The 25,360-nt window shown below is 35.5% G+C and overlaps 1 protein-coding gene across 5 annotated transcripts in view; it reads left to right on the top strand.

Moving 5' to 3' along the window:
* The first annotated feature begins 2,446 nt into the window (after positions 1–2,446).
* HGF (hepatocyte growth factor) overlaps positions 2,447–25,360 on the top strand; it is a 78,094-nt gene continuing 55,180 nt past the window's right edge. For 2 of the 5 annotated variants that reach the window (XM_047695638.1, XM_047695639.1), the window contains exons 1-5: positions 2,657–2,939; positions 9,853–10,018; positions 14,220–14,332; positions 15,822–15,936; positions 21,547–21,689. In XM_047695638.1, coding sequence (XP_047551594.1) covers positions 2,852–2,939; positions 9,853–10,018; positions 14,220–14,332; positions 15,822–15,936; positions 21,547–21,689 — 625 coding nt within the window. In that variant the 5' untranslated portion in view covers positions 2,657–2,851. Of the gene's footprint in view, positions 2,542–2,656; positions 2,940–9,852; positions 10,019–14,219; positions 14,333–15,821; positions 15,937–21,546; positions 21,690–25,360 lie in introns of those variants that run through there. The other 3 variants (XM_047695636.1, XM_047695637.1, XM_047695635.1) reach the window with 3 other exon arrangements.

Below are 25,360 nucleotides of genomic sequence, written 5' to 3'. Positions count from 1 at the left end.
CAGGGTGTAGCAATTAAAAATTCTCCTTACAAGATTCTCTGTTTTATCAAAAAATTTTCAGACACATTTTGGGGGACTTTTCCAAACAGTTTAACACTTAAAGAGTATAAAAGTGAGAGCAAGGGATGGGCAAATCATCAATACTATAACTTAGAAAGAACAAAGGGAATGTGTTACCAGGACAAAGTGAAATAATAGCACAACTAATAATTTATTTCATGTGCATATTTCTTTATAGTTTAGGGAGATTTTAAGTTATTTATATATTGGTTTGTTTTGTAGCTTATTACTGAGCATTTCTTATATGTTCCATCCTGGGCTAATTTTGGAGATTATAATCTTAAACAAAAGACAGGTGGTTCTTCTCATGGACTTACAGAAATTTTTCCATTCTATGGGCTATGACCAACTCTTTGAGTCTTATACCTGGATCTTTGTTCCTTTGGGATCTTTTGGAAGTTATTTTAGGAGAGAAATAATTTACCTAAATTTTCTCAGCTATAAAATAGGAATTATAATAATTCTTTCTATTTATGAGTTTATTGTAAGGATTATATAAGACAAATTTTAAAGAGCATTGGACCCAATGCCAGCATATACTAAAAGCTCAACGCATATTAGCTATCATTTTAACACAGAGAAACCAAATAACTTGTCAAAAGAGAAATATAAACATATAATTATAGATAGGTTTAAGTGTTTATTGTATTTAGTGTGACAATAAAAATTGTGAAAATGTGTGACCTATTAAATAAGTTTATTCAACTTCCTTGTGGTGCTCTAAATCTCTTATCCAAGATGGCTTTTGCTCCAAGCCTATAATGATAATTGCAATCATGCTTAGAGCCCTGATTCTGCTTTCTGTGAGAGAGAGAGAGAGAAAACAAAAACAAAAACAAAAACAAAAAACAAAGACTGGTCTCCTTTATTCTTTACCTACGAGTATTTACTTATAGCAAAATCTAGCTTCTTTAAAAAAGAGTTTGAATCCCTAATAGAGCACAAGAGATGCTGTGGGGCATTTCAGGATCACGGCCAGGCAATACACTGAAATTGAGATTTTCCAAAAAGCCTATCAGAAAGTAAAAAGACAGTAACATGGATATTTGGGACACCAGGGAGAGGCTGCCAAACGATTTTTCAGTTTGCTCGGTTTTGTTTTTATAAGGAGAAAATGATTAAAGAGGATTTACAGTAAGAGAAGTTACTATAAAGTAGATAACTGAAAAGTAATTTTCTTAATCCCAGGCTTCTCTTGCTATCCTAAACTTGGGTGTTTTCTGGAGGGGCGGTGGTGGGTGGAGCTGGAGGAGGAGGAATGACAGCCGCACTGGAAGGGAAGGCAGTTCTGTGTGGATGGCATTAATTCTGCCCACTACCACTTCTGTGCAGCTGCACACTGCCCCAGAGTCATTTTCACATCATGCCCACTTTCTCTTCCTCTGTCAACAGAAAAGCTGGTTCCAATTTGTGCCCATCTCAGAGATGCACAGGGAACTATCCCCCCAAAGCCATTCCAAATAAAGTCAGCTCTTGCCTGAAGTAGTCAGAGCATCACCTGGGGATGCAAAGATAAATCAATCCTCTCAGTAAAAGGAAAGGTTTGAGCCATGATCTGACAGATTCTGCAGACATGAGTCTCCCCACCCCCAACCTCCTTCCACTCTCCCCATGCAATCGCTCTATTTCTCTGTTTAGATTTTGGGAGGCTAGTGGGTTAATTCAGAGGGATGGAGCTGGAGAAGAGAGGCACTTTCATTATTTAGGAATTAAAACAGATTGAGAGATTTCCAGTTAAAGTCTTAGAAGTTACGTGCATCATACAGACATACGTGCATGTGTGCGTGCGGTATAAGGACACATAGTCCATGCTGCATTTATCTGTCAGAGATGGGCAGCAGATAATCCTAATCTCTTAGATATTTTAAGAGAGAACATGACCAGATTTTATCACGGATCCCAAATCAGGCAAGTTGCTCTGATGCACTTTAGGTACATTTGTGTTGTTTGCACAGGTTAGTGTAGCTGCCAAAAGAAGCTGCCTGCTCTGAGCATTTCGGGCTGGGGCAGTTTTCTTACCTGACACAGTGGGTGTCTGTTGCTTGTTTATTTTTACCCCACAATACCACATCTTTTCTTACTAAGGTCCTTTTATTTGGGCTGGACCTGCCTGGCTCTGCCTCCTTGCCTGCCTCCCTCCTCCCTCCCTGTCTCTCCCACTCCAGGGAACCTGTGTCAGTGTTTTGAATCCCTACTTTGCTCCAGCAGGGAAACCAGACAGATTAGAAGCTAAAGCACATTTGACTGAAAGGCAGCTCTTCGCTTTCTTCTGCTGCTGCTTCCCCTTCCTCTTTTCCCAAAGAGACATGTAAACACATGTATTTTCCTGTTTAAATTTAGCGAGTTGATCCTCTGCCTGTGCCTTGATTTAGCTATTGGGCTGAGCCTTGCTCCTCCCTTCCCTACTCGGTTAGGAGTCACAGGGATCTGGAGCTCGAGATTCCAAATTGAGCTGGCCTCAGGCCAGGTGACCTTTTCTTTGTAAGTTTCTTTCCTAAGCAGCATTGGGGAGGGGGGCGGTGGGGACCTGGGATCTCTTTGGTGTTGTTGGGGGGGGGAGTTAGTGAGGAGAGAAAGGGGGTGGAAGAGAGTAAGGGCTGTTGTTAAACAGTTTCTTACCGTAAGAGGGAGTTCAGACCTAGATCTTTCCAGTTAATCACACAACAAACTTAGCTCATCGCAATAAAAAGCTGCTCAGAGCCGACTGGTTCTTTTAGGCACTGAGTCGGAACAGGCTTCTCTCAGCCAGGCATCTCGTCCAGTGGGATCCGCCAGCGCGTCCGGCAGCACCATGTGGGGGACCAAACTTCTGCCAGTCCTGCTGCTGCAGCATGTCCTCCTCCATCTCCTTCTGCTTCCCATCGCCATCCCCTATGCAGGTTAGTCTTCTCTTCTTCCTTATTAGTCTTCTTTAACTCTCTCCTGCTAACCTCTCCTTTCCTTAACACCCTCTTCACCCCAGCCTCAGCATCCTTTCTTAACTCAGTGTGTGGCATGGGTTTTTTGTTTTTTGTTTTAAACATCTCGTGGCTCTTTCTTTTGGTATTCTCTTTTTCTGTTTGCAAATCATTTACAATGATAATTAACATCCCCCCCAAATGTGTCCTCCTCCCCAACCCCAGCCCAGGCTCCCCTTTAGCCTCCTGGTTGTGGACTGTGGGGCAGGAATGAAGTGCTAACGCTGGCTGAAATTTTGCTGGGTTTGGACAAGTTTAAAGCTGAACAGAAGGTCTGGGCTTGAAGAGGGGAGAGTGACTGTCAGTACAGCAGGGACTCCCTTCTTTCCAGAGGATTATTTGCCATGACATTCCTCTACCCCATGTCACTCAGTCAACCTTCAGGGCTAAATGATGACTTTATACAGGTTTTCATCTGGAGAAGGCAGGTTAAACTCTGGAGATATGCATGTCATAAAAATGAAAGAGAAAGCCTCTCTTCTGAGATCTCATTCTGTCTGGGTATGGATGCCTGCCCTTTGAAACTGCAGTGCAAGGGAGGCACAAACTGCGTGACTCTGATTAAAGCTGGTGAACGGCTCCTTTCAGTCTCCCATTTTCTCCCTCGAATTTACAGGTTGGGAAGGAACTGCTGGCGAAATCATACTACCTTCCTGGAAGTGTAGAGATTCCATTTGCCGCTTTGGGAAGTTTTCTGTTGTTATCAGGGCAAGAGGAAACATCTGTATTTGTTTGTACTATCATTGTAGTGGCTGAGATGCCAATGGGAGAAGGTAGTGAGCACCATGGGTAGGCACGAGGGAATAAAAGAATGGAACAAATGCCCACATGGTAGACATGGCCCTTTCATAATACAAACCAGAGGACTGGCCATATCTTTGGAGATAAGCTAAATATGAAATTTATCAGAGCTCTGATCAGTTTCTGATGTAATACCCTGGTTGAAAACATCGAGAATTTGCTAAATGACAAGGGAAAGCATTCTACCCACATGGCTTTCTTCTATTTTGTAAAGTGGTCCTTGTGAAAAACAACAGTGTGCAGGAAGGACCAGTTTGAAAACCTGTAGGTACGATTTCCAAAGAGGCGAAAAGAAGTTAGTCCATCAGGCAGGTTATCATGCTTGAGGTGTGTCATGCTAAAATGAACTCTCATAAGGCATTGCTGATTTTAGGGGATGTTGAGCGTAAACTGAAATCACGGCTAATATTTGGAGGGCTTTCATTTTTAAGGATTCAAATGGTGACGGTCTGAAGTATAGTATGGTTACCTGAAATCATCTTGCTAAAGCAAAGGAAACACAATGTGGAAAACCCAAACGGTAGATCAACCATAGACAATGTCTATTTGTTTTTGGCATGCATTACGATGTTTTGGCAGGAGATATACATTCACAATTATATTTCACTTTGGCTAATGTTGAAATGACTGCGTTTCCTGAGTATAGGGAGAATGCCGCCCAAGAGTGTGCTGGCAGGCAAGGCAAGGCCAACTGGGAATTACAGATATGCTGTGAATAATTCCTGAAGTGCATAATGCTAAAATTGTCATCAAGAAAGGGTCTGGCTTAGGTTGGGTGGCAAGTTTATTTTGATGGATTTTTTTTTTTTTAATAACATTCTCCAAAATGGAGACCATGGATAGTCCTTAGAACATACAAAGTTTGTCTTTTTTTGTATCCTCTAACATTGAACATTTAGGATTTTTTGTTGTTGTTAATTGCTTTGGTTATACTTTTAGGTTTATCCTATCAGTCTACACTTGTACATATTGCAAAATAATACAATGTTAGAAAAGTAGTGGATACTATAATGAGGTGACAACCAATTATAAGCAGAATGTATTATGGAGATCATTTATTGCAATGTTTCTTAAGAAATACGCAAATAGGGGATCCAAGCCATCCTTAAGGGGAGGAGCTGATCTACATAGAATTACCCCCATCCACTTCCACCTACACTGGAAACAGATATACAATTCCCTGTACCAAAAGAAGCACTAAGTAAGCATCTAATGTCCAGGAACCTGTGGGAATATAAAGATGGACAAATGAGAAAGAAACCTACATTTGTTAAGCAACTGTTATGGACAATGTCCTAAAAAAGAAATTATCTAACTCTAATAAGATTTGCAGTATTCAACTTATTTTACATGGGGAAATTGACCTTAATTATCTTATGGTAAAGAGATAGAGCTGAGATTCCTACCCAAATCTATGAGAAGGCAATATGTGCTTTTTTTTTTTTGCCCTTTTATTTATATTGAAGCTAGAAACAGTGAAATCAACTGAAATTGCTTTTTAAAAATCCATTTTGCTAAGCAATATATGAAAATCTCCGTGTTAGAAGTACTATAATACTATGGTTTAGAGTTCATTTCTAGCTTAAGAAATTTGGGGGAAATATGGTACCCAAATTGAATATGAAAAAATGGATAATAGTATGGTCAGTACGGAAGTCGGGGGAACACAAAGTGGCCAAAGACATAGAGGTGAAAAGTATGAGGATAGGTAACCATGTGCGACTGATGTACTGAGCACCTGAGTAGTATGGCCTGTGATTAGAAAAATGAGATAGGGTTGCATGCATAAGCATGAATATTGTGCCAAACTGTTCTGAACATCTTGGGTAGTAGTTGGAAATCTAAAGAGTAGACAAGAGACCTGACTTAAGTTGCACTTCAGCATGGTTGTTTTGGTTACCGCATGGAGGGAGAGTTGTTGGCAGAAACAGGTGGTGAGGGAAGAGACCAGGACGAAATGTCTGTGACAATGACATCCTGAACAAGGAAGCTGAATTAAGATGAAGAAGGGAGGCCCTGAACCACACCTTGACTATCACTTCATTGTATAAACCTCTTTGGAAGGGATTATTTCGCTTACTTCTCAAATACCCACTGGGAAATCCAAGTCCTAGATAACAGCAATGAAACTGTGAACTAGTATTTATGATTCTTGTCCTTGGGAAGGCTAAAATCTCCAGTCACAACCATTCCCTCCATTAATTATTTGTGTACTTTCATCTTAACATCTTGCCACTTCAAGCTGTTAATCACTAATCATGTGGGTAGGTCTCTCAGAATATGTGGAGCCAGATTCCTGCTTCTTCCCACACCCTGCAAATCCTTTCCTTGCATGATTTTCCTTTGAAGTCAGTGGTTAGTCCATACAGAGAAGAAAATATATGAGGTACTGAGAGAAATGAGTGTGAAGCCACGGACCAGAGGGAGAAATGTGTCTTTCTTCAAGCACCTTGATACATTTGACCCTACTTTCTGTTTGTAGGTTTTCACTAAGATCCTAATGATTTCAGCTCTAAAACAGGGATTTCTGGTTCTTCAGGAAATATAGCTTCCAGAATGTTTTCCCATACTGGGAGGTGAGGAGAAAGGAGTTGTAATTTAAAGTACAAGAAAGCATGACAAAGTTGCAGTGATCTCTCACCCTTTGATTTCATTTCAATATTTTGTTTTTAAACTTCAACTAATAATTATGCACACACACACACACACACACACACACACAAACAGAAAAATCTGATCCAAAGTGGTGGTTTTTTTGTTGTTGTTGTTTTTGTTTTAGTTAGTTTGTTCCCAAATTAAGCTGATCTTTTAACTGTTTTCAGTAAAACAATCATCAGTTGTTAATACATATGGAAGAAAAAGTTGGAAATCTTTTCAGAAAAGGAGTTTTATTTTGACATGCTGTCTTCCAGACGCCTGTTTAAATTTTTCTTTTATTGAAGAAGAAATTAGTTTTGTAGATGCCTAGATTACATGATGTACAACGAGCTTGAACTTCACATTTTTGAGTAATTTGTTACTGACCCAGTAGAAATGACTAAACTATAAAGGAAAGCTTCTAAATCATGAGAAATAAATAGTGAAAAGAGGATTCTGGTATCTAGTTTCCATTGCCTTTGGTTAGCTCTGTAGCCCCATACAAGCTTTTCACTCCTATCTATTATCTATTATATCCTATCTATTATCTAGTAAAGGGAAATCATAGATTTATTTGCTTTTCTGAATGCTTTTTGATCTTTAGATGAAAGAGGTGATGGAAAAACTTATCAACAAGTAAGAATTAGACTACTTTTATGAGGTATAGTCACACATTAACACATCTCAATAGGACAACTGAGGATCAGTAGGATTAAACACAACGAACAATCCCACAGAGACCTCTTTTCTCTACAGTAGTCTTCAATACTTGCCTTCATATTGCATGGTATTGAGCCAAGAAGCTGGAGCATCCACAAGGGGTTCTGTTTTATTTGCTAATTAGTAAAATACATTTCTGAATTTTTTTTTAAGATTTTATTTATTTATTTGACAGAGAGATCACAAGCAGGCAGAGAGGCAGGCAGAGAGAGAGGAGGAAGCAGGCTCCCTGCTGAGCAGAGAGCCCGATGCGGGGCTCGATCCCAGGACTCTGAGATCATGACCCGAGCCGAAGGCAGCGGCTTAACCCACTGAGCCACCCAGGCGCCCCTACATTTCTGAATTTAATGTTTGCCTCAGGCTTTTAAAATTTAGTTTTCTGCTCTTCTCTCACATTTAGATATGTATAATAAACACATTATTCATCAGGCCAATTTTAATTCTATATTTTTAGAATTCAGTTAAATTCAGTTAGAATTTATTTGAGAAATATATATATGTATATAACCCACATATCTCTATATAGTTTTATTTAATAGATTTTCAGCATCCATAAACTACTATTTGTTTCTAAGAAATACTCCAATTTACATAGGAAATCAGATTATTACTATTCTGTGAAACACTTCACAGCACTTAAGATATAGTGCACTACGGTCAAAGGAAGAAACTCCTAATGCAGAGACATATCTTCCATTAACATGGTTCTGTGGCAGAAACCAAAATGTGAAAAGAATTATACCACTTCTTTGCTTGGGAGAATAACAATTTCTTCTCTATGTCAGAAATTAAAGAATGGAATTTCAAAAACAAAGCTGAAACTTTGCATATTCATAACATTTTTATCCAAATTAATGTCTAAATATTTACTTAATAATTATAATTTAAATAGCTTCAAATATAACATAACTTTTATTTTAGTAGACTGAGTCATCAGTATATTAGCATTTCAGGTAATTCAACAAAGTCATTTGGCAAGTCGGTAAGAATGCCAGGATTATCATCTGTCTGCCAACATTATGCAAGTCATTTGCTCCACACTCAATAAATAACATGTTGATAGATTATTTGGTTGAATGAATTTCTATGTTAAAATGTCTTTTAAATTATATCTGTTTACCATGGCCATTCCATCTTGTAGGGCAAAGAAAAGTTAAAAATGAAAACGTTTTTACAGAAATTAGTACCAGTCTTTTGGTGGTTGTGCTGTAGAGTTTTACAGAGGACCAGAAATTTAGAGGACTTCATGTTTTCTTTTATTTATTGTGGACTTCAGGTTAGGCTGGACATTAATGAATAGCATCTGCATGTTTAATGAACCAACTGGAGCCAGCGGTTGCTGGCAAATTGAGGGTATGATGCCATTGTTTGTACCTCACTCTGCTAGCCATATTTCCAAGTTTTCTGCACAAAAATTTTCACCTTCTTTTCTTGGCACATTTCACCACATATAAAGACCAGGAATGCATTTCCTGTTCGAGCATCCAAGTTTCTTCTCTACTGATAGCTCTGAACCGGATCTTCAGAAAATATTTATAAGCCATATTTCTACCTACTTAGAATTAAAAGATGGCATCATGACTGTTAAAGAGGGGGGGCTGAGGGTTCTGAAGTGAGGCAGCTGGGTTTCATAGGAGGTTTACTAAATGGGCAATTAATTTTTCCCTGTGTCTTGGCTTTTTCATCTTAAAAATGAATATATTATTGCTGCCTTTGTTATAAGGATGTTCAAAAGAATTGGCAGGCAGAAGAGAGGCCCAATCATGCCCATCCTTATTGTACAACAGATGCAGTCTCTTAGACATTTTGATCCTCATTTTGAAGATGGTAACCATCACTAGAAACTAGGTAACTTTGAGTACATCAAGAATGAAGCAGTAGTTCTTGATACTCTAAAGTCATCTATAAGATTAAGTCCTTTCGGATGTTTTAGTGCTGTTTTTCCCATTTTTAATAGGAGGCTTTGTGCTAGATTATCTAGGGGCCTTGTAGAATACACTCATGAAGAAAAATGATATTGCTACATTAAAGCTTGAAGTTTTACATACATTTGATTTATAGCATTTGGCTTAATTTCAAGATAAACAATTCAGTTATACTTAAAAAATAGTGCCCCCAAGCACAGAAAACACTTCTGTAGGAAATGAGAAGGGCTAAAATATGAATAATATGAAATACTTTAAAGCGAGCCAGAAGAATTTATCCATTGCACCATTTTTAGTGAGAAGTTTCTCACGTGTAATTGAATTGACTTATCTAATTAATACTATAACTTACATAAAGACCAACTGTAGAAGGAAATGACAAATTTAATTATAGAGCATGATATGATATGCCTGGGCATTTGCTTTCATACTGTTTGGAGAATATCATGTCATTTATTTCTGTAGAGTGAACTCTGTCCTAATTTTTAAAAGCATATTTCATTTTAAAGTATGTAGTTGAGTGACCCTATATGACAAGTTACTTATTCTTCACTGATTACAATATTCTTCTCTTGCTCTTAACTATCCAAGAGTATCAATCCCCACCTCACTTCACTCCCAATCCTTGGAACTCTAGAATGTTCTCAGATAAAATCACTATCTTGTGGATGATCCTTAAGGAGATTTTTTTCTATATGAGCCTTAAAAGCTTTTCCTCCATTTTTTTTTAAAAAAATTATTATTATTAATAGAAGGACAGAAGAAAAGAAGAAACACACTTCATGAATTCAAAAAGTCAGCAAAGACTACTCTAATTAAAGAAGACCCATTACTGAAGATAAAAACAAAAAAAATGAACACTGCAGACCAATGTGCCAATAGATGTATTAGGAATAAAGGACTTCCATTCACTTGCAAGTAAGTTGCTTCATTTTGTTCTTAGGATAACTATCCAAATATAGCATCTATTAATTATCATCATGGGTTTTTTGGTTTTGTTTTTTTTTTCCTTTGTATTCAGTGTAATTTGCCCTTAAAAGCATAAGTTTGACTTTAGTCTTAACTCATTATAACAGAAAAAATAGCTCTAAGTTGATGGAAATATGAGTAAAGGAGAGCACATATACAGGTATCTTTTAGATCTCAGAGTGCCTTTGGTTATGGAATTTGTGTTTTCTCATCTTATGAACAGTTGGACTTTAGAAACTAAAATTCCATTAGATTGCCTTTTATCCAACATTTTAAAATATTCTATTCAGAGTAAATTTTTTTTTCTTGCAAGAGGAGTGAAGGAATTTTCAGAATATAAGTTGGATCAGAGCCAGAATTTACTGCAACTTGAATCATTGTCTTTAGGGATTTAAATAAAAGGTGTTGAAAGAATTAGATAAAAAAAAAAATGGATTGGTGTCAGCAGCAAAGGCTGTTCAAAAGGAGTTAGGTGTAGTGATGATGAAGTTTCAGGTGAAAAGTTAAAGAAAGATTCAAAGAGGTATGAGGGGATCCAAATGGAGGGTTTTCTTATCATTTGAAATTCCCTGTATAACCACATAGGGAAGAATTCCTTCCTACTTTGCCAATGATCTCAAGGATAAGACTTGGGAGTTTTGGGCCACAAAGGAGACTCGTGCATGTGAATAATTTTCTGAATTGCCAGAAGAAAATGCAATCCTCATTCTTCTTTGTAAACATTCCCATCCCCTCATTTACTTTATACCCATTTATTCCCTATTTCATTCTGTTTTTTACAGGAGTGTGCATGATATCCTTTCAGTTTTGAATTCTACTCTACTGCATTTGGACAGTGACATGTAATGTGAACCCATTTTAGTAATGCTGTGGCAAGCGATGCTAATCTCATTTTACCTTTTTCAGAGAAATGAGTGTTACGGGCCTGGGGGAAAGGACCTGGTCAGAGGAGGTCCTCAACAGATGTAGTGGAGGCAGACTATCTCCCTTCTATTCATTTACAGCTCCTCTGAAAGTATTTTTATTGCCAAACTGCCACTTTCAGGGAGATATTTCCTGGCAAGTGGAGTGGGGAATTGACTTTGCAAGTATATTCCTATGATAATTCTGTTTCTTTTCCTGACTTTCGTGCCTTGGGATTGTTAAAAATAAATTAGAGAAAACTACTCCCAATCAACATCAGAGCTGTGTAGATTTATGGTGATATTCTGACAATTGAGGAGGTTGGATTTATTGTATTCTCACCTCACAGGCTTGGGAAGGTGGGGCAAGGGAAATGGGAGAACTTCATCTTATTATTTATTTTTAACTCTGAACTTGAAAATACAGTGTCCTGAATCCATGAGAAAGGAAAGTATTACTATCTTTTCATTTTCACCTTAGTCAGCCTTATCTCTAGAAAGCAAAATAAAACAAAAACCTTCCCTATGTTTTATTTAGGAGGAACTAGGATGATTTTGCTGCATTAAAGAACACATGTAAATTGATTACAAATCTTTGCATATCCCATGTATATGAGGTTTCATACTTTCCTACTATATTCTGGTTGAGTTACATTTAGCCTTCAAATTTACTGCAAACTGTGCAGAAAACCACATGTATAATATCTTTGTACAGAAAGAATTCTTCTGCCCAGAAATGTGTCATCCTTCTCACTTGTCTATATATATGCACATGTATTTGCAATCACTAAATACATTGGTTGTTCAAAACTGAATGGACATATTGTGATACTCTGAAATTAGATTCTTAATGAATTAAAGGATCTTTTTGCAGGCTTGTTAAATGGACTAGAGTCATTGAAAGACAATGGCAAATATGCAAAGTGCTTGGAAAACACCAACAATGCTGTGTGAAAACATCTGTGATTCAGTGGGTGAGGGGTGGAACATTCTCAAACACGATCTCCTCCTGAGAAGGTATCAACAATATTGATTTTACAGAGATCGGAGTTCTTTTTTGCTGGGTAGGAAAGAGGACCAGAATGCCTGATTCTAAGCTCCTCAGAAAGCTGCTATCCATGACTTGAGTCAAGAGAAGAAAATACGAGGCTTTCTTCTTCCACCCATGACTGAGTAACTGGTACTGGAATTGCCTACCTGCTGTAAACAACTAGAAACTAGACAAAGTAAATTATTGAAAGGAATATAATAATTAAAATAGGATAAGATAAAGACTCTTAAAGTCAAACTTAAAAGAAGATGCAACTCTAGAATCTGCTTTTTGGATCCAGTTTATTTGGAGGCATGAAGTGATTCAAGGAAATACTTTTCTGAGAGAATATGGCATTGTAATGGAATGAGCAAAAAGGGTGAAGTCAAGTCAGCAAACTGGAAACTTGGTTACCCACTTGTCAGATGGAATTGCCTGTGTGTATTCATGGAAACAAATCTTGCATGTTCCTGATGGGGCTCATGAGTCACCTCCAAGGCATTCTCATGTCAAAGCCATATTATCCATAGAAAAGTAGTTATATATGTGTGGCTCAACTTTATTTTAATGTGAAGTAAAGTAGCAACTGTAACTTTAACATTTGGTTTTAGATGTCTGTTTAGTTTTTTTAATATGTCGTCTTTTTCTAATTACTATGCCTTCAAAGTCATTTAACACACCCCCAGCATGCTATAATAACATTATAGAGACTTTAACATGTATTGCATAAGGCTACAGTCCACCAGATCAAAATTCAAGTCTATTAATAGCCAATCCTCTGAAGTTACCTGCCAGCGCTGCAAAAATATACTTTTTATGATTTGCTCTTAATTACAATTTCAGCTGTAAGATGTTCTTGTAGTTAGATATTTCAAATCTTCAATGTGTAAGTCAAAGCTCAAAGTTTATGCATATAATTTTTTGAAGTTATTTGGATATTGAATAAAATGTACTATATAAAAATATGAGATCATAGGTAAAATACTTTAAATAATTTTATAACATATTTTATGTTTCATAAAAGTTATTTCTCCGTATTTAAAATTATTTAAAAGTTGGCAATTACTAAGAAATAAGGGACTAGCTTGGAATATCTAAAATTATGAGAAAAATATGTGTTCTTAAAAGATATTATATGGATTAGAAATGAAAAAAATCATTATTCTTAGAAAATCTGTATTTCTTTTAATTAGTTACTTAAGCTAATGGTGGTGGCATTGTAATTAGCACAAACATAGTGAGGAGTTTTAATACCATTTCTTAAAGGAAGGTAAACAGTTCAGTTTCTACATTTCTACATTTCCACTTCATTTTCTACATTGTAAGACATGGTAACACTTAATATGTTGAAAATTTTATCAAGTTCTTCACTATTCTCAGTTAAGGGTTTTTTCCTACTTATCATTTTGTTTAGAGAGACTTTTTTTAGTGAACAACAAAACCCAATATCGTACTTAGCTATAGGAATGATGATTGTAGGAGTGACACATTTTAGAAATTTTCTTCAAGACAGATATATCAAGAGCATATGCAATGTGATATTAATAGATTTTTTAAATTAAAAATACCTAGCAAGCAAGTCTATTTAGGGAACATTGCTTTACATAAACACTGATCCTGATACAAGATTTTCATAGCCTTTAATAAGCTTCCATGTTTTATAACTCACCAAGAAGGGATATAATATGCCAAATTTTACAGACATTTGATTTCAGATCCCTTTTGCCAAGAGAATCTCCTGGACTGTGATTTGTCTAATACATTTTAGGAAATATCCTTTTAGAATGTACTTTACACAATTACAAACTTTGGGAATTAGTCATGATATATCAGATATAATCATTTGTACATACTTACAAACAAAATCTTCCCACTTGCTGTGTACTTACAAAAAAAGTCTTCAGAAATAATCCAGGCAGTTGTGTTATATATTGATTTTGCTTGTTTAAGACTTCGTTTTTCTACACATTGTTTAAAGTAACGAGAACATATCTAAATAGTATTCTTATATTTAAATCTACACGTATGAAAACTTAATTTTGTTCTTTCGTATTTGGCCTTCAAAATTGGTAGTTTCAAATATCACTCATGTTTTTATTATGCAGATATAACTGTGTGTTTTCTTTTATATTGCCCTCCTTGGTTAAATCATGTACCCATTCTTTAAAAACTGTATAAATTGTAGTATTCCTTCTTTTCATTTAGATATTTTTTTCAGGGCCTTTGTTTTTGATAAAGCAAGGAAACGATGCCTCTGGTTCCCTTTCAATAGCATGACAAGTGGAGTGAAAAAAGAGTTTGGTCATGAATTTGATCTCTATGAAAACAAAGGTAACTGGTTCTCCCTAAATATTTCATAACAATATAAAGCATAAAATATATGTAATTTTCTGTCACAGTGCTCTTTCCCACTAATTTTTCTATTATATGCTGGATCTGTTACACAGTCAGTTAGTCCTTTAAGACAGAGTATACTAGTGTCTTGACTATTTCAATATGATATTTTAAAGAGAGTATTTCCCAAACTTCCCTCTTTATTTCTAGGAGCATATCCTAGAACTGATGTTGTCCATGTTCATTTTAGAAAGTGCCACCTTAAATTAATAGTTTAAAACACCTTATATTATAGTATATTTTGATCTTATTACATAGTATTTTAAATGTTAAAAACTTCCGGTAACTAATCTGTCATGGTGGTGATTGCTGATAATAAAATGTGGAGATTTTGAAATATTAGTTGTGTCTTTTCCTAATTATATACTTTGAAAATCTTTAAAAGAAGAATTGACATCATATTATTTATTAATGTGTCTATTTTGTTTATCTGATACTATATTCACAGGTATTTACTTTGGTCCAAAGCAGATTTATATCAAGGAAATAATTGGAGAATGTTAAATAAATATGAGTTTTACAAAATAAATCTCTTATCACATGAAATAATAATTATGGATTATATTTATGATAGTATTTATTTCAAGTTAAGTATTTTCTTAAATTGTATTGTGTCATTAAATTTGAGTATTTGGTAATATACACAAATATCTCCCTGTTAAAAACATAGACACTTAAATTAAAATTAATTTATGATAGAAAATAAGATAATCCTAAAAAAAAAAGAAAATAAGATGATCTCTACATATAAATCCTAATCATAATTTATGATCTAGTATAAGATCATCTTTTAATTTTTTAGGTTGCTAGTAACTGTATATACTATTATTTGATAGGAATATATAGTTTGTTTAAATTGAATTGCTTTATAGTTTTGCAGCCAAATAGTTAACAAAAATATAGAAAATAAGAATCAACGTAATACAACTGTCACTTAGACATACACACAGACGCATATACAAAAACCTATACAATTTTATTAAGATAAAGATAAGTTAGTTATTTTTATTATCTTAAAGTAACCCTTTGAATTGAATAGATTTTACATATTATTTAATTTTTATTTTTAACATTTTCTTAAAATAGTATGTATATTTGAGCAAATCATTCTGTCAAATTAAGTTTGCCTGGCCAGTTGTGTATATAGCCTAATCTACATTAAGTACATAAACTAATCTCTGCTGTTATCCAGGAATATAGTCATAAAATTAAAACTTCTCAGAAGTCTTTTTCTTGTTTTGTATTATTCTGAAATGTATTATTTTGAAAATAGTAGAAACTGTAGGCAAGAAATGTCAGTATGATTTGAGAGAACTTATAAACATTAAATACTTAAAGATTTGGATAGAATTTTCTTTTTCTTTTTAAATATATATAATATATGTTACGCATAGTTATAAAATTTTTCCCTGCTTTCTTCTGATAGACTACATTAGAAACTGCATCATTGGTAAAGGAGGTAGCTACAAGGGAACGGTATCTATCACTAAGAGTGGCATCAAATGCCAACCCTGGAATTCCATGATCCCTCATGAACACAGGTAAGAAAAGCATGAAAAAAAGAGGGTAGAACCTTTCTTTTTTACATGTGTGTTAGCAATCTCCTGTGAGTCCTTCAGAATAATCCTACGGTTCTATAATAATGGCCAATTTTGCTGAATTGCATTAAGCCAAGGATTACGTGAATTCATGACTGAGATTCAAAGATGAATAAATTTATCATGAAGATGAAGCCTAACGGTATCTTACCTCAAAAATGTCAGCTCATACATCTTGGTGTTGGTGAGGAAGTAATGAAAAGGTGATTAAAAAAAAATTTTTCCTCCTCCTCTCTTTGCCTTCCAGAAAGTACAGCACTCTCCAGCTGGAGTGGAGAGGTTGACCCTGATATAAAAATGATGGATCAGATTCTGGCCTGAGCCAGGGCCTGACTGTACTTTAACTATGGTGGTACACAACCTTGGCTACACTTTAAAAATCACCTTCTATGAGCCCTTAACAAATCTCACCACCCAGGCATCAACACAGGCCAATTAAATTAGAATCTTTTAGGGGAATAACCCATGCACTGGCATTTTGTTTTTTAAAGCTCCCTAGATGATTCCAAAGTACAGACAAAACTGAGAACCTCTGCTAATAACTCATACCAGAGACTGACCAGCTTTCCCATTTTACCTATTGCCTAATGACTTGAGAAAACTTCTCATTGCGTGGAAATTAAATGTCTACACTGCAGAGAAGAATTGTGTTCATTATAACAGATGGATTCTATTTAAAGATGAGTAAACACAGCATCCATGGGCTCATTAGTCTGAGAGTTTTAATCATCGTGGAGGAAACATAGATTTCTAATACTCACTAAAGAACTAAATTTAGCCCCAGTTTTTCAGGATTTATTTCACAAATAATTTGGACAGGAACTAAGTTTAAAACAGTTCTCCCTGGTTAGTAAGTGCATTGGAAGATCTAGTTTACCATGAGCCAAGTACCTTGCTGAGCAGTCTATCTTGCCTATCTCGTTTAATCCCCCCAAGAACCACATAGTGGGTGGTTTTATTAATTCTGTTTTATATACAGTGAAACTGAAGAACAAAGAGCCTTAGGAACTTTTTAAGGTCATGCACAACTAGTAAGTGCTCTGGCCGGACTGTGAACCCAGCCAGTGTCACTGTATAACCTGTGTTTTTTTTTTTTTAAAGATTTTTTAAATTTATTTGTCAGAGAGAGAGTGAGAGAGAGCGAGCACAGGCAGACAGAATGGCAGGCAGAGGCAGAGGGAGAAGCAGGCTCCCCGCCGAGCAAGGAGCCCGATGTGGGACTCGATCCCAGGACACTGGGATCATGACCTGAGCCAAAGGCAGCTGCTTAACCAACTGAGCCACCCATGGGTCCCTAACCTGTGTTTTTAACATAAAATAGAGCATGAAACACTGAGTAGTAGGACACAGACTGTGACTTGTTTTTGCAATAATGTAGATGACTTCGCCTTGATTAATTCACTTTTTTATCTCATTTCATTCATTTTTTTTTCTTTGAAGATTTTATTTGACAGAAAGAGAGAGATCACAAGTAGACAGAGAGACAGGCAGAGAGAGAGGGGAAAGCAGGCTACCTGCTAAGCAGAGAGCCTGATGTGGGGCTCGATCCCAGGACCCTGAGATCATGACCTGAGCCGAAGGCTTAACCCACTGAGCCACCCAGGCACCCCATCATTTCATTCATTTTTGAGGGGCATAATTATGCAAGATGATTTTACTTCTATAAACAGACATGAGTTAATTGTCCCATCTATAAAGAAAAAGAGTTAGTTGCTCCACACTGGAATCAAACCTGTGATTCTGGCCTAATTTAACACTTGCTAGTAAGTATCTAAGCTGATTAGTTTACAGGGTTCTAATAACAGAAAACAACTAATTTTTGCCCCAAATTAGTTACTTACAATAACACACAAATACCTCTGAAACATAGCGTTATATTACAAAGCAAAAAATCCAATATAATTGGTTTCTTCCCTCATAAGCATTTGCATGGTGTGACTCCCATGACACCATATGAGGAAAAGATTTTATTTAAATAGATCAATCTAAGTTTTTCATGAACAAAGGAATAGCATTTGAAATCAATCCTACCCTAGTTGAGTGCACTGGACTGACCCAGTAGAGGTCTTATTTCAACCCAAATTCTCTATGATTGTGATTCTGTGTGAGAAGAGTACATGTGAAATAGATCTCCCTGGGAACTGGCTTCCCCGTCCAATCAGCTATTTTACCAACAAACATTTCCTTGTGATATAGAGATTTAGGGCTGAGAAGATCTTGTATATTAATCAAATCTTCTTTTGTTTGTTTTTTTGTTTAACAATGGTAACACTTAAATTTTATCGAGTAGCAGATTATTGGTTTATCTGCATGAAAACTTTACACTTTTAAGTTAAGTGTTACCTAAAGATTAACTTTATGAGAAATGGAAAAAAATATACATATATCTGTCTGGAAGAGTGATTTATTGTTGACTCCTAAATTGAAATATTTTACAAGTAGCTTAATGGGAAGATGATGATAGATGATGAAATTAGTATAGAAGCTTAACCAGAAAATCAGGTGACTCGATATCTACATCTATATCCTTCACTGGCCACCAGCATTCATTAATGAAGCAGATGATAGAATAGATCAAGTTTCCCATAAATGCAGTTTATATTAAAAGAAAAGAAAAGGTGACTAGCACCCAGAAGAACCAATTTATAATTCAAAGTATATGATGATATTACTAAGCTTTAAATATTTCTTTACTTCTCTCTCTTAAAGCCTTGCTAACAATGACAAAGAACCACGAATAGTATATATGTGAATAAAAGTTTATTACAGAGCCTTTGACTGGCAGAGGACTTGTGTGTAATTCAACATTGGTTGAATGAACATAGAAAAGTGGAAAGAGCAGGGCTGGCTTCATCCCTTGGCCAAGAATAGCATGCTAAAGAAAAGAAGGCTATACCTCAGGACACAAAAGAAAATCAGCTAATTTGGATAAAAAGCCATATACACCAAAGGATGAAGAAAGAGATGACCAGACTGTCATGAATGTCCTAAAAAGGAATTTCATATGCATTGACATAGAATCATGGAAAGCAGCACCTTTCCTTTTCAGTTGAATTTTATTAGTTCCAGTGAGAAATTTTTTTTTTAAAGATTTTATTTATTTATTTGACAGACAGAGATCACAAGCAGGCAGAGAGGCAGGCAGAGAGAGAGGGGGGAGCAGGCTCCCTGCCGAGCAGAAAGCCCGATGCGGGGCTCGATCCCAGGACCCTGGGATCATGACCTGAGCCGAAGGCAGAGGCTTTAACCCACTGAGCTACCCAGGTGCCCCCAGTGAGAAAATTTTATTCATATTTCTGCCATATCTATTTTGATTTCTACTTTTTCTCTCTTCTTACTTGTATTTTTACTACTAAACCATTGACTGATTCATTCACTACTTCTTTACAGCTTCTTTTTAGCTTTACAAATCCACTGGCAAGGTATATGTGTTCTTTGTATGTTTGTGTGTGTGTGTATACAACAAAGGTCTACTCCAAAATCATTGATTTTTAACTAAATCCATTATTTAATTTCTTCTAAGTAAACTCAATACATAAAATAGCAAAAAGTACCTTATAATAAATTCACGCCATATATCTTATAAGTGAAGAAGTGAAAAGCAAAGAATAAATAAATTAGGTAGGGACTAAAGACTAGTGTCATATAAGTAGCCAAGTGTTCTTTTGGGGGCAACAATGTAGATTTTATGATTAACAATAATTTATTCTTTCTACTCTACTATGCCAAGTTTTTTTTTTCCATAAAATAGAGTTATAGGAGCATTTTCTTAGATAAATTTATGCATTTCTTTACAAAAAACAATCTGAAGTAAAAGTCAGTTTTGATTCTGTCAGAAAAATGAGTATTTCATTAGAAATTTATTATGAAAAGTTTTTGGAAAACTGGCAAAACTATAAGAAAATTTCAAGCAGTGGAACAAACAAAAGGTATCTTAAGCTATTCTGGAATAAAAGGGCCAAAATTAATTAAAAAAATGCCTTCTTTTTATTTTAAAATTAAATACTGTTAGAAACTGTGAAATCATGATTAGCGTTAATTGTATTACAATTTACGTCAATGATATGGCCTGATGTCTAATTTTTGTTTCCCCACATTTAAAAATCTAATGAAGTAAGGATATAAATTCTATCTAAAGACATTTTGGAATTTCATAATATTTATAACACTAGTTTCCTTGAAAATGTTTGGTTAGTAGTAAGTCTCTTAACTTTTTTAACCAATAATTTATATTTTCTGAGGACTTAACTTTGGCATATTTCATGTCCAAATGAAAAAATGTCATTATGAAATATTTTTGGGTACCCAGCACACATCCATATACATTTTGTGGCACAACATAACAAAAAAACAATGATGTCTAAATAAGTTTCAATGGATCAGAAACACATTTGACTTCACTTAGAAGTATAAGTCAAAACTCAGAAATACTAAGATTACAAATAAAGCTTTATAGCAATAATGAACTGAGTATCGAAAATGTAACTGGATTTTCAAAAAAAGTTTAGCGTCACCCACGGTATATATTCTTCCTTACAAGATTTTTTTGCAATCAGTCCAGCAGAAGAAAGCATCATTGAGGCCAATGCCACAAGCAGTACAAATGAATGAAAAAGCCGTTGGATTTTTTTGATTTTGTGTTGAAATACTCTATGCTGATATAACTATAACTAGGGCATTACAAATTTCAAAAGAAGGCAATGCATTATAGTCTCTGCACCCAGTGGCAAACTGTTACAAACACAGTCTGGAAGCACTAATCCACTAAACCCCAGTTGCAGTGAAGATTGCTCATTTTTTGAAGAGAATAAATAATTCTGTTTTTCACTGTGACAGGGTAAACACTACTAAATGGAGTGAGCTTAATAATAAGTAGCATTTATTGAATGTTGATTACTCTGTCATCTCTTTGAACTTCTCAAAAACACCCTAAAAAGCGTAGGATGCTGTAAGTTATGGTTATACTCCGTGTGCAGGTAAGCTAAAAGGCTGAGAGAGTCTAAATTACCTGCTGGGGTCTCCAGTTAGTCAAAGAGAGAACTGAAATTTGAATCCAGGTTTAATTTGATTCTAGACCTTTTGTTTGTGTCACTTCATCAACCTGTTTCTCAGCTGGGCAGAAAAAAAGTGGGCTATTCTTCACGAGAAAAGGAATAAACAAGTAATTATCTCAGATAAGCAGTGTAATAGTGAGATTTCAAGGTCGACTGCAGTGTTTCTTCCATTCTCTCCTACTTGGCCTTGCTCAATCACGTGCTGTCTTTGAGGGGAGCTTTGAAATTGTGGTTCGAACAATGTCAGTTAGGTTCTAGAATGATTGGCTATTAGCTACTCCAGAGATTAGTCATTGTTAATGATGTTGAATGTGGGAATTTGGTCAGGTAAATATTTATAAAATTTAAGTATCTTAAGGGTGGATGAGATATGGAGGTCTGAGGTAGAATAAAGGATTTCTGTACTTCAGGAAAAACTTGCCCACTAATGAGTAAAATTAAGAGGCCCAAAATAAAGTTGCATGCTCTTATACTGTAATGATTATCATTTTAAAACTAGCTTTTTGCCTTCGAGCTATCGGGGTAAAGACCTACAGGAAAACTACTGTCGAAACCCTCGAGGGGAAGAAGGGGGACCTTGGTGTTTCACAAGCAATCCAGAGGTACGCTACGAAGTCTGTGACATTCCTCAGTGTTCAGAAGGTAAATGAACCTGAATGCCGTGTGGGGCACTCTGCTCCCGCTTTCTGTAGAACTGCAACTCGCATTAAAGGTTAACAGAGATGAATCAAACCGTAATAAATATGTTGTTCATTCAAATGCAACTATAGATAATTATTTGAGCATTTTTACACGGTATTTTAAAAACTGATTTTCATCAGATTAATACAAAGGGGTTATCAGTTTGAATTTCAACGGAGCCTGAGGCATCTCTCTGGGGAGAGTAAAAGTTTGGGCTTCCTCACCTACTGTCTTGAGTTCACATACCTCACAGTCTCTTCCCACATGTCACCTGAAAGGAGCCAAAGGAAGCTTAGCTCTTTAAGAGTAATGTTAATTCTATTCATCCAGCACCTGCTTCTGCAGAAATTTTGTCAAACCTACCCGGAAGTGGTGTGGCCAGAGTATATGAGCCCAGAAGAGACTATGGGGAGGGGTCGCTGGAAGTTCGATCGGGTTGTGTGCCTTCTGGTGAAAAGCAAATCTGATACATAGACTGACACTACACACCACTGAGAATAGTACCTGAAGAGATCAAAGCCATAGAGCCCACGCTTTCTTGAAGGCAGGCACCCTAAGGCCATGTCTGTTTTTACCTCCCCTCACAAGGGGGGCCCTGCCCTCACTCTTGCACTGGAAAACTGAAGGCCTGACAAGAAGGAAGAGTAACCACTTCAGCATTGCATGTGGTTTCACTTTTCTTAGTTGCCTGTCTACCGAACAGCTGGCTTTTCAGTTCTGTCAGAAACTAAAATTCTAAAAATCCAAATGAAACATGGATTAAGTTCTGATAGAAATTTAGTCGGATTTTGAAATACTTGGGGGTAGAGGGCGGCTGGGACGCTGTCCAATTTTTTATAGTAAAATATCTTACCTGTTTGTTATTAACCCAATTTTTTAAACTATTTTTTCCATAAATATCCATTTAATATTAGGTCGATATTGATCACATAAAAAGGCCATTGTTAGCGAATTGTCATGGAGAAGGTGAATTTGTTTTCTGTTGTTATTTAAAATTCTTGACTTCATGTGCTAGAGCCAGTTCCATCTCTGTTTGTAAATTCTTACTTTCCATTCCATATCATATTCTGTTCACTATAACTTCTTCGTTGTTTTCTTCTCTTTTAAAAATAATAAACTGATCTGTGATAACGTTATGAACAAGTCTGTTTTGTATGAATAAATCTGTAATTAATACTTGCTTTAAATTTACACATGGAAGGGAAAAACCCTACTTTTTTGGGGGAGCTCTCCACTATCACAGTTTTCTGAGGTTGAAAGTCATTGCAAGGAGTTTTGTTTAGTGATTTTTTTTTTTTTGACCTGGGAAAGTATTTTCAAGGGAAGGTAATTTGGTCGAACTTTAAATAGCTGAGCATTTATGTTACCTGCCTAGTTCGTGTGGGAATATGATGTCTCAACCCTGGTTTACAAGAAACTTCATCAAAGTACACTGGCATAGATCTGGACTGATAAGACAACATAGAATAATCATGCTAGAAAAGAAGTAATTGGAAAAATCTTATTTCGAGTTATCAACATCTCATTAGAATGTACATCTCTATTATCCTTTAATAATTTGGGGTTATTATATTTCCCTTAGAAAAGAGCATTGCTCATTACTATTAATGGCATATGATGTTATTGATCACCATGGCACTAAAGGTTGCAGATAGGCTTTTTCTGGAAGTAATTAGAAATCTGATGGTAGTTGAATAACCTCCTGTGAGAAGAGTGAGCCAACACCTGCCCTATAGGCTAAACATATTTCAGGGAGCGTGAATTGAGCTGTGATATTTAAATTCACACGATATTGAATAATGCGTTAGCAGGATTTTACTGAAGAGGATCTAAAATAAGAAGCACTGTCAATACATTAATAGAGAAAAACAGAGCTATTTTAAAATGAGTAATACAAAATATACAAAATAATGTAGATGTATTTCTTAAAATTTTTGTAACTCTATTAAACTCTTGGCTAAATTGTCATCTGAAATTTATCTGAAAGTTTGGTTCATAAGAGAAGTATTTCTGATATCCAGTGATTAATATTATTTTCTCATTTAGTCTTTGAAATATATTAAGCATTACAAGAGAAAATGAATACTTTTATCACATTTAGAAGCTTACACAATTATGTAAAGAAAATAATAGCACTAATGTTTAATTCAAATATGGCAAACTTAGGTATCTAAAATCTGATTTCTTGCTTTAACACTTGCTTGGGATTTAGAACAAAGCAATCACCAGTTACTGGAACAGATGTCTCTTTTAATGACTGCCAAATATTCAAGTAAATACATTTTTTAAGTCATACTCATTATTTTTAATAACTTACATTTAAAATCCCAAATAATACTGCTATAACTTTATATGTATAATTTCATATTCTGTGGAGAAGGACTTTTAAAAACAAAGATTTAAATAAAACGATTACTTATAAATGTGGGTTTGTGAAACTATCCATATTTCAAACATACAGTTTTGCTGAAGTAATCACCGGCATGGATTTTTATGAGAGATATTTTCAAAATAGTTGTTTTAGTCTGTAAACTCAAATCACTTGTAGTTTTATAATTGAGAAAAATAGAACACAATAATTTTTGAGTTAGTTGGTTAGTATGATAAGAAAGATGTTGAATGAATACTATTCATATTATAATTCATGTGTAGTTAATATAGTTTTCTACTTTTGTTTAGGCCAGTGGTATATTTAGGAAAACTAGTTATGAATAGAAACATTTACTTAGTTTGAGTCTATGTGCCCTGGGACAGTATTTTGCTTTTGTTTTTTTGTTTTTGTTTTGTTTTGTTTTGTTTTTAAAAGGATGAACTTGCTAGAACCATTGGAAAATACACTGGCAAAAAAAGAGCCAAAAGGACATAGAGGAAGAGGGGTGATCCTCAGTGTTCTATAGATCATACTATATGTTATGTGTTATATAGATCCTACTTTCACCTACCTCCCTGAGTAGATGGACTTGATTTCCATTCCTACTGCTTGACTGAGCTTGAACAACTTAGAACCTTCACAGAATTCTGGAAGTTTGAAAAGTGACTATGAGTTTAAAACTTGGCTTTCTTGAGGAAATTTTTACTAGAAACCTGATGCTTGATGGAATAGTGAAACAACAAAATTTTCAGCCCGAGTAAGATGGCCAATCTACTTGCTCCCCTTCTCCCCATCCTCCAATAGGTGAGACTACAACAGGGCAACCTACTGTTAGGAATAGGAAAGCAGAGTGGGTAATGAAGACAATGTTGAAAAGGCAGGAAGATTGACTTTCTAAAATTATTGCTAAGAGTCTATCTTAAAAGTATGACCAATCAGAATGCATAAGAAACAAATTAAAATACATGAGACAAAAAGATTATTAGGAAGAATGGAATGAACCCTGGACTGTGGTCAGAAGGTCCGTGTTCCAGGCACAAGTCTGAAATTTTCTGTTTTAGGTAAGTCCCTTAAAACTTGTGTAAGCCTTGTTTTCCTCATTGCAAGGGTCAAATGATTTCTTATATGTTAAAAGTACTGAGTAATCAAAGAATTTATAACCATAATATACTTATCATCTCAGTTCTATCACAGGACACATTTTATTCCCACCCCAACAACAACTTTCATTGCCTACCAAAATCTGATGCTATTCTTGCTG

The sequence above is a fragment of the Lutra lutra genome, chromosome 11, assembly GCF_902655055.1.
Source record: "Lutra lutra chromosome 11, mLutLut1.2, whole genome shotgun sequence".
NCBI lineage: Eukaryota > Metazoa > Chordata > Mammalia > Carnivora > Mustelidae > Lutra > Lutra lutra.
The sequence above is the reverse complement of the archived record's forward strand: the minus strand, read 5'-3'. Positions and strand labels throughout refer to the sequence as shown.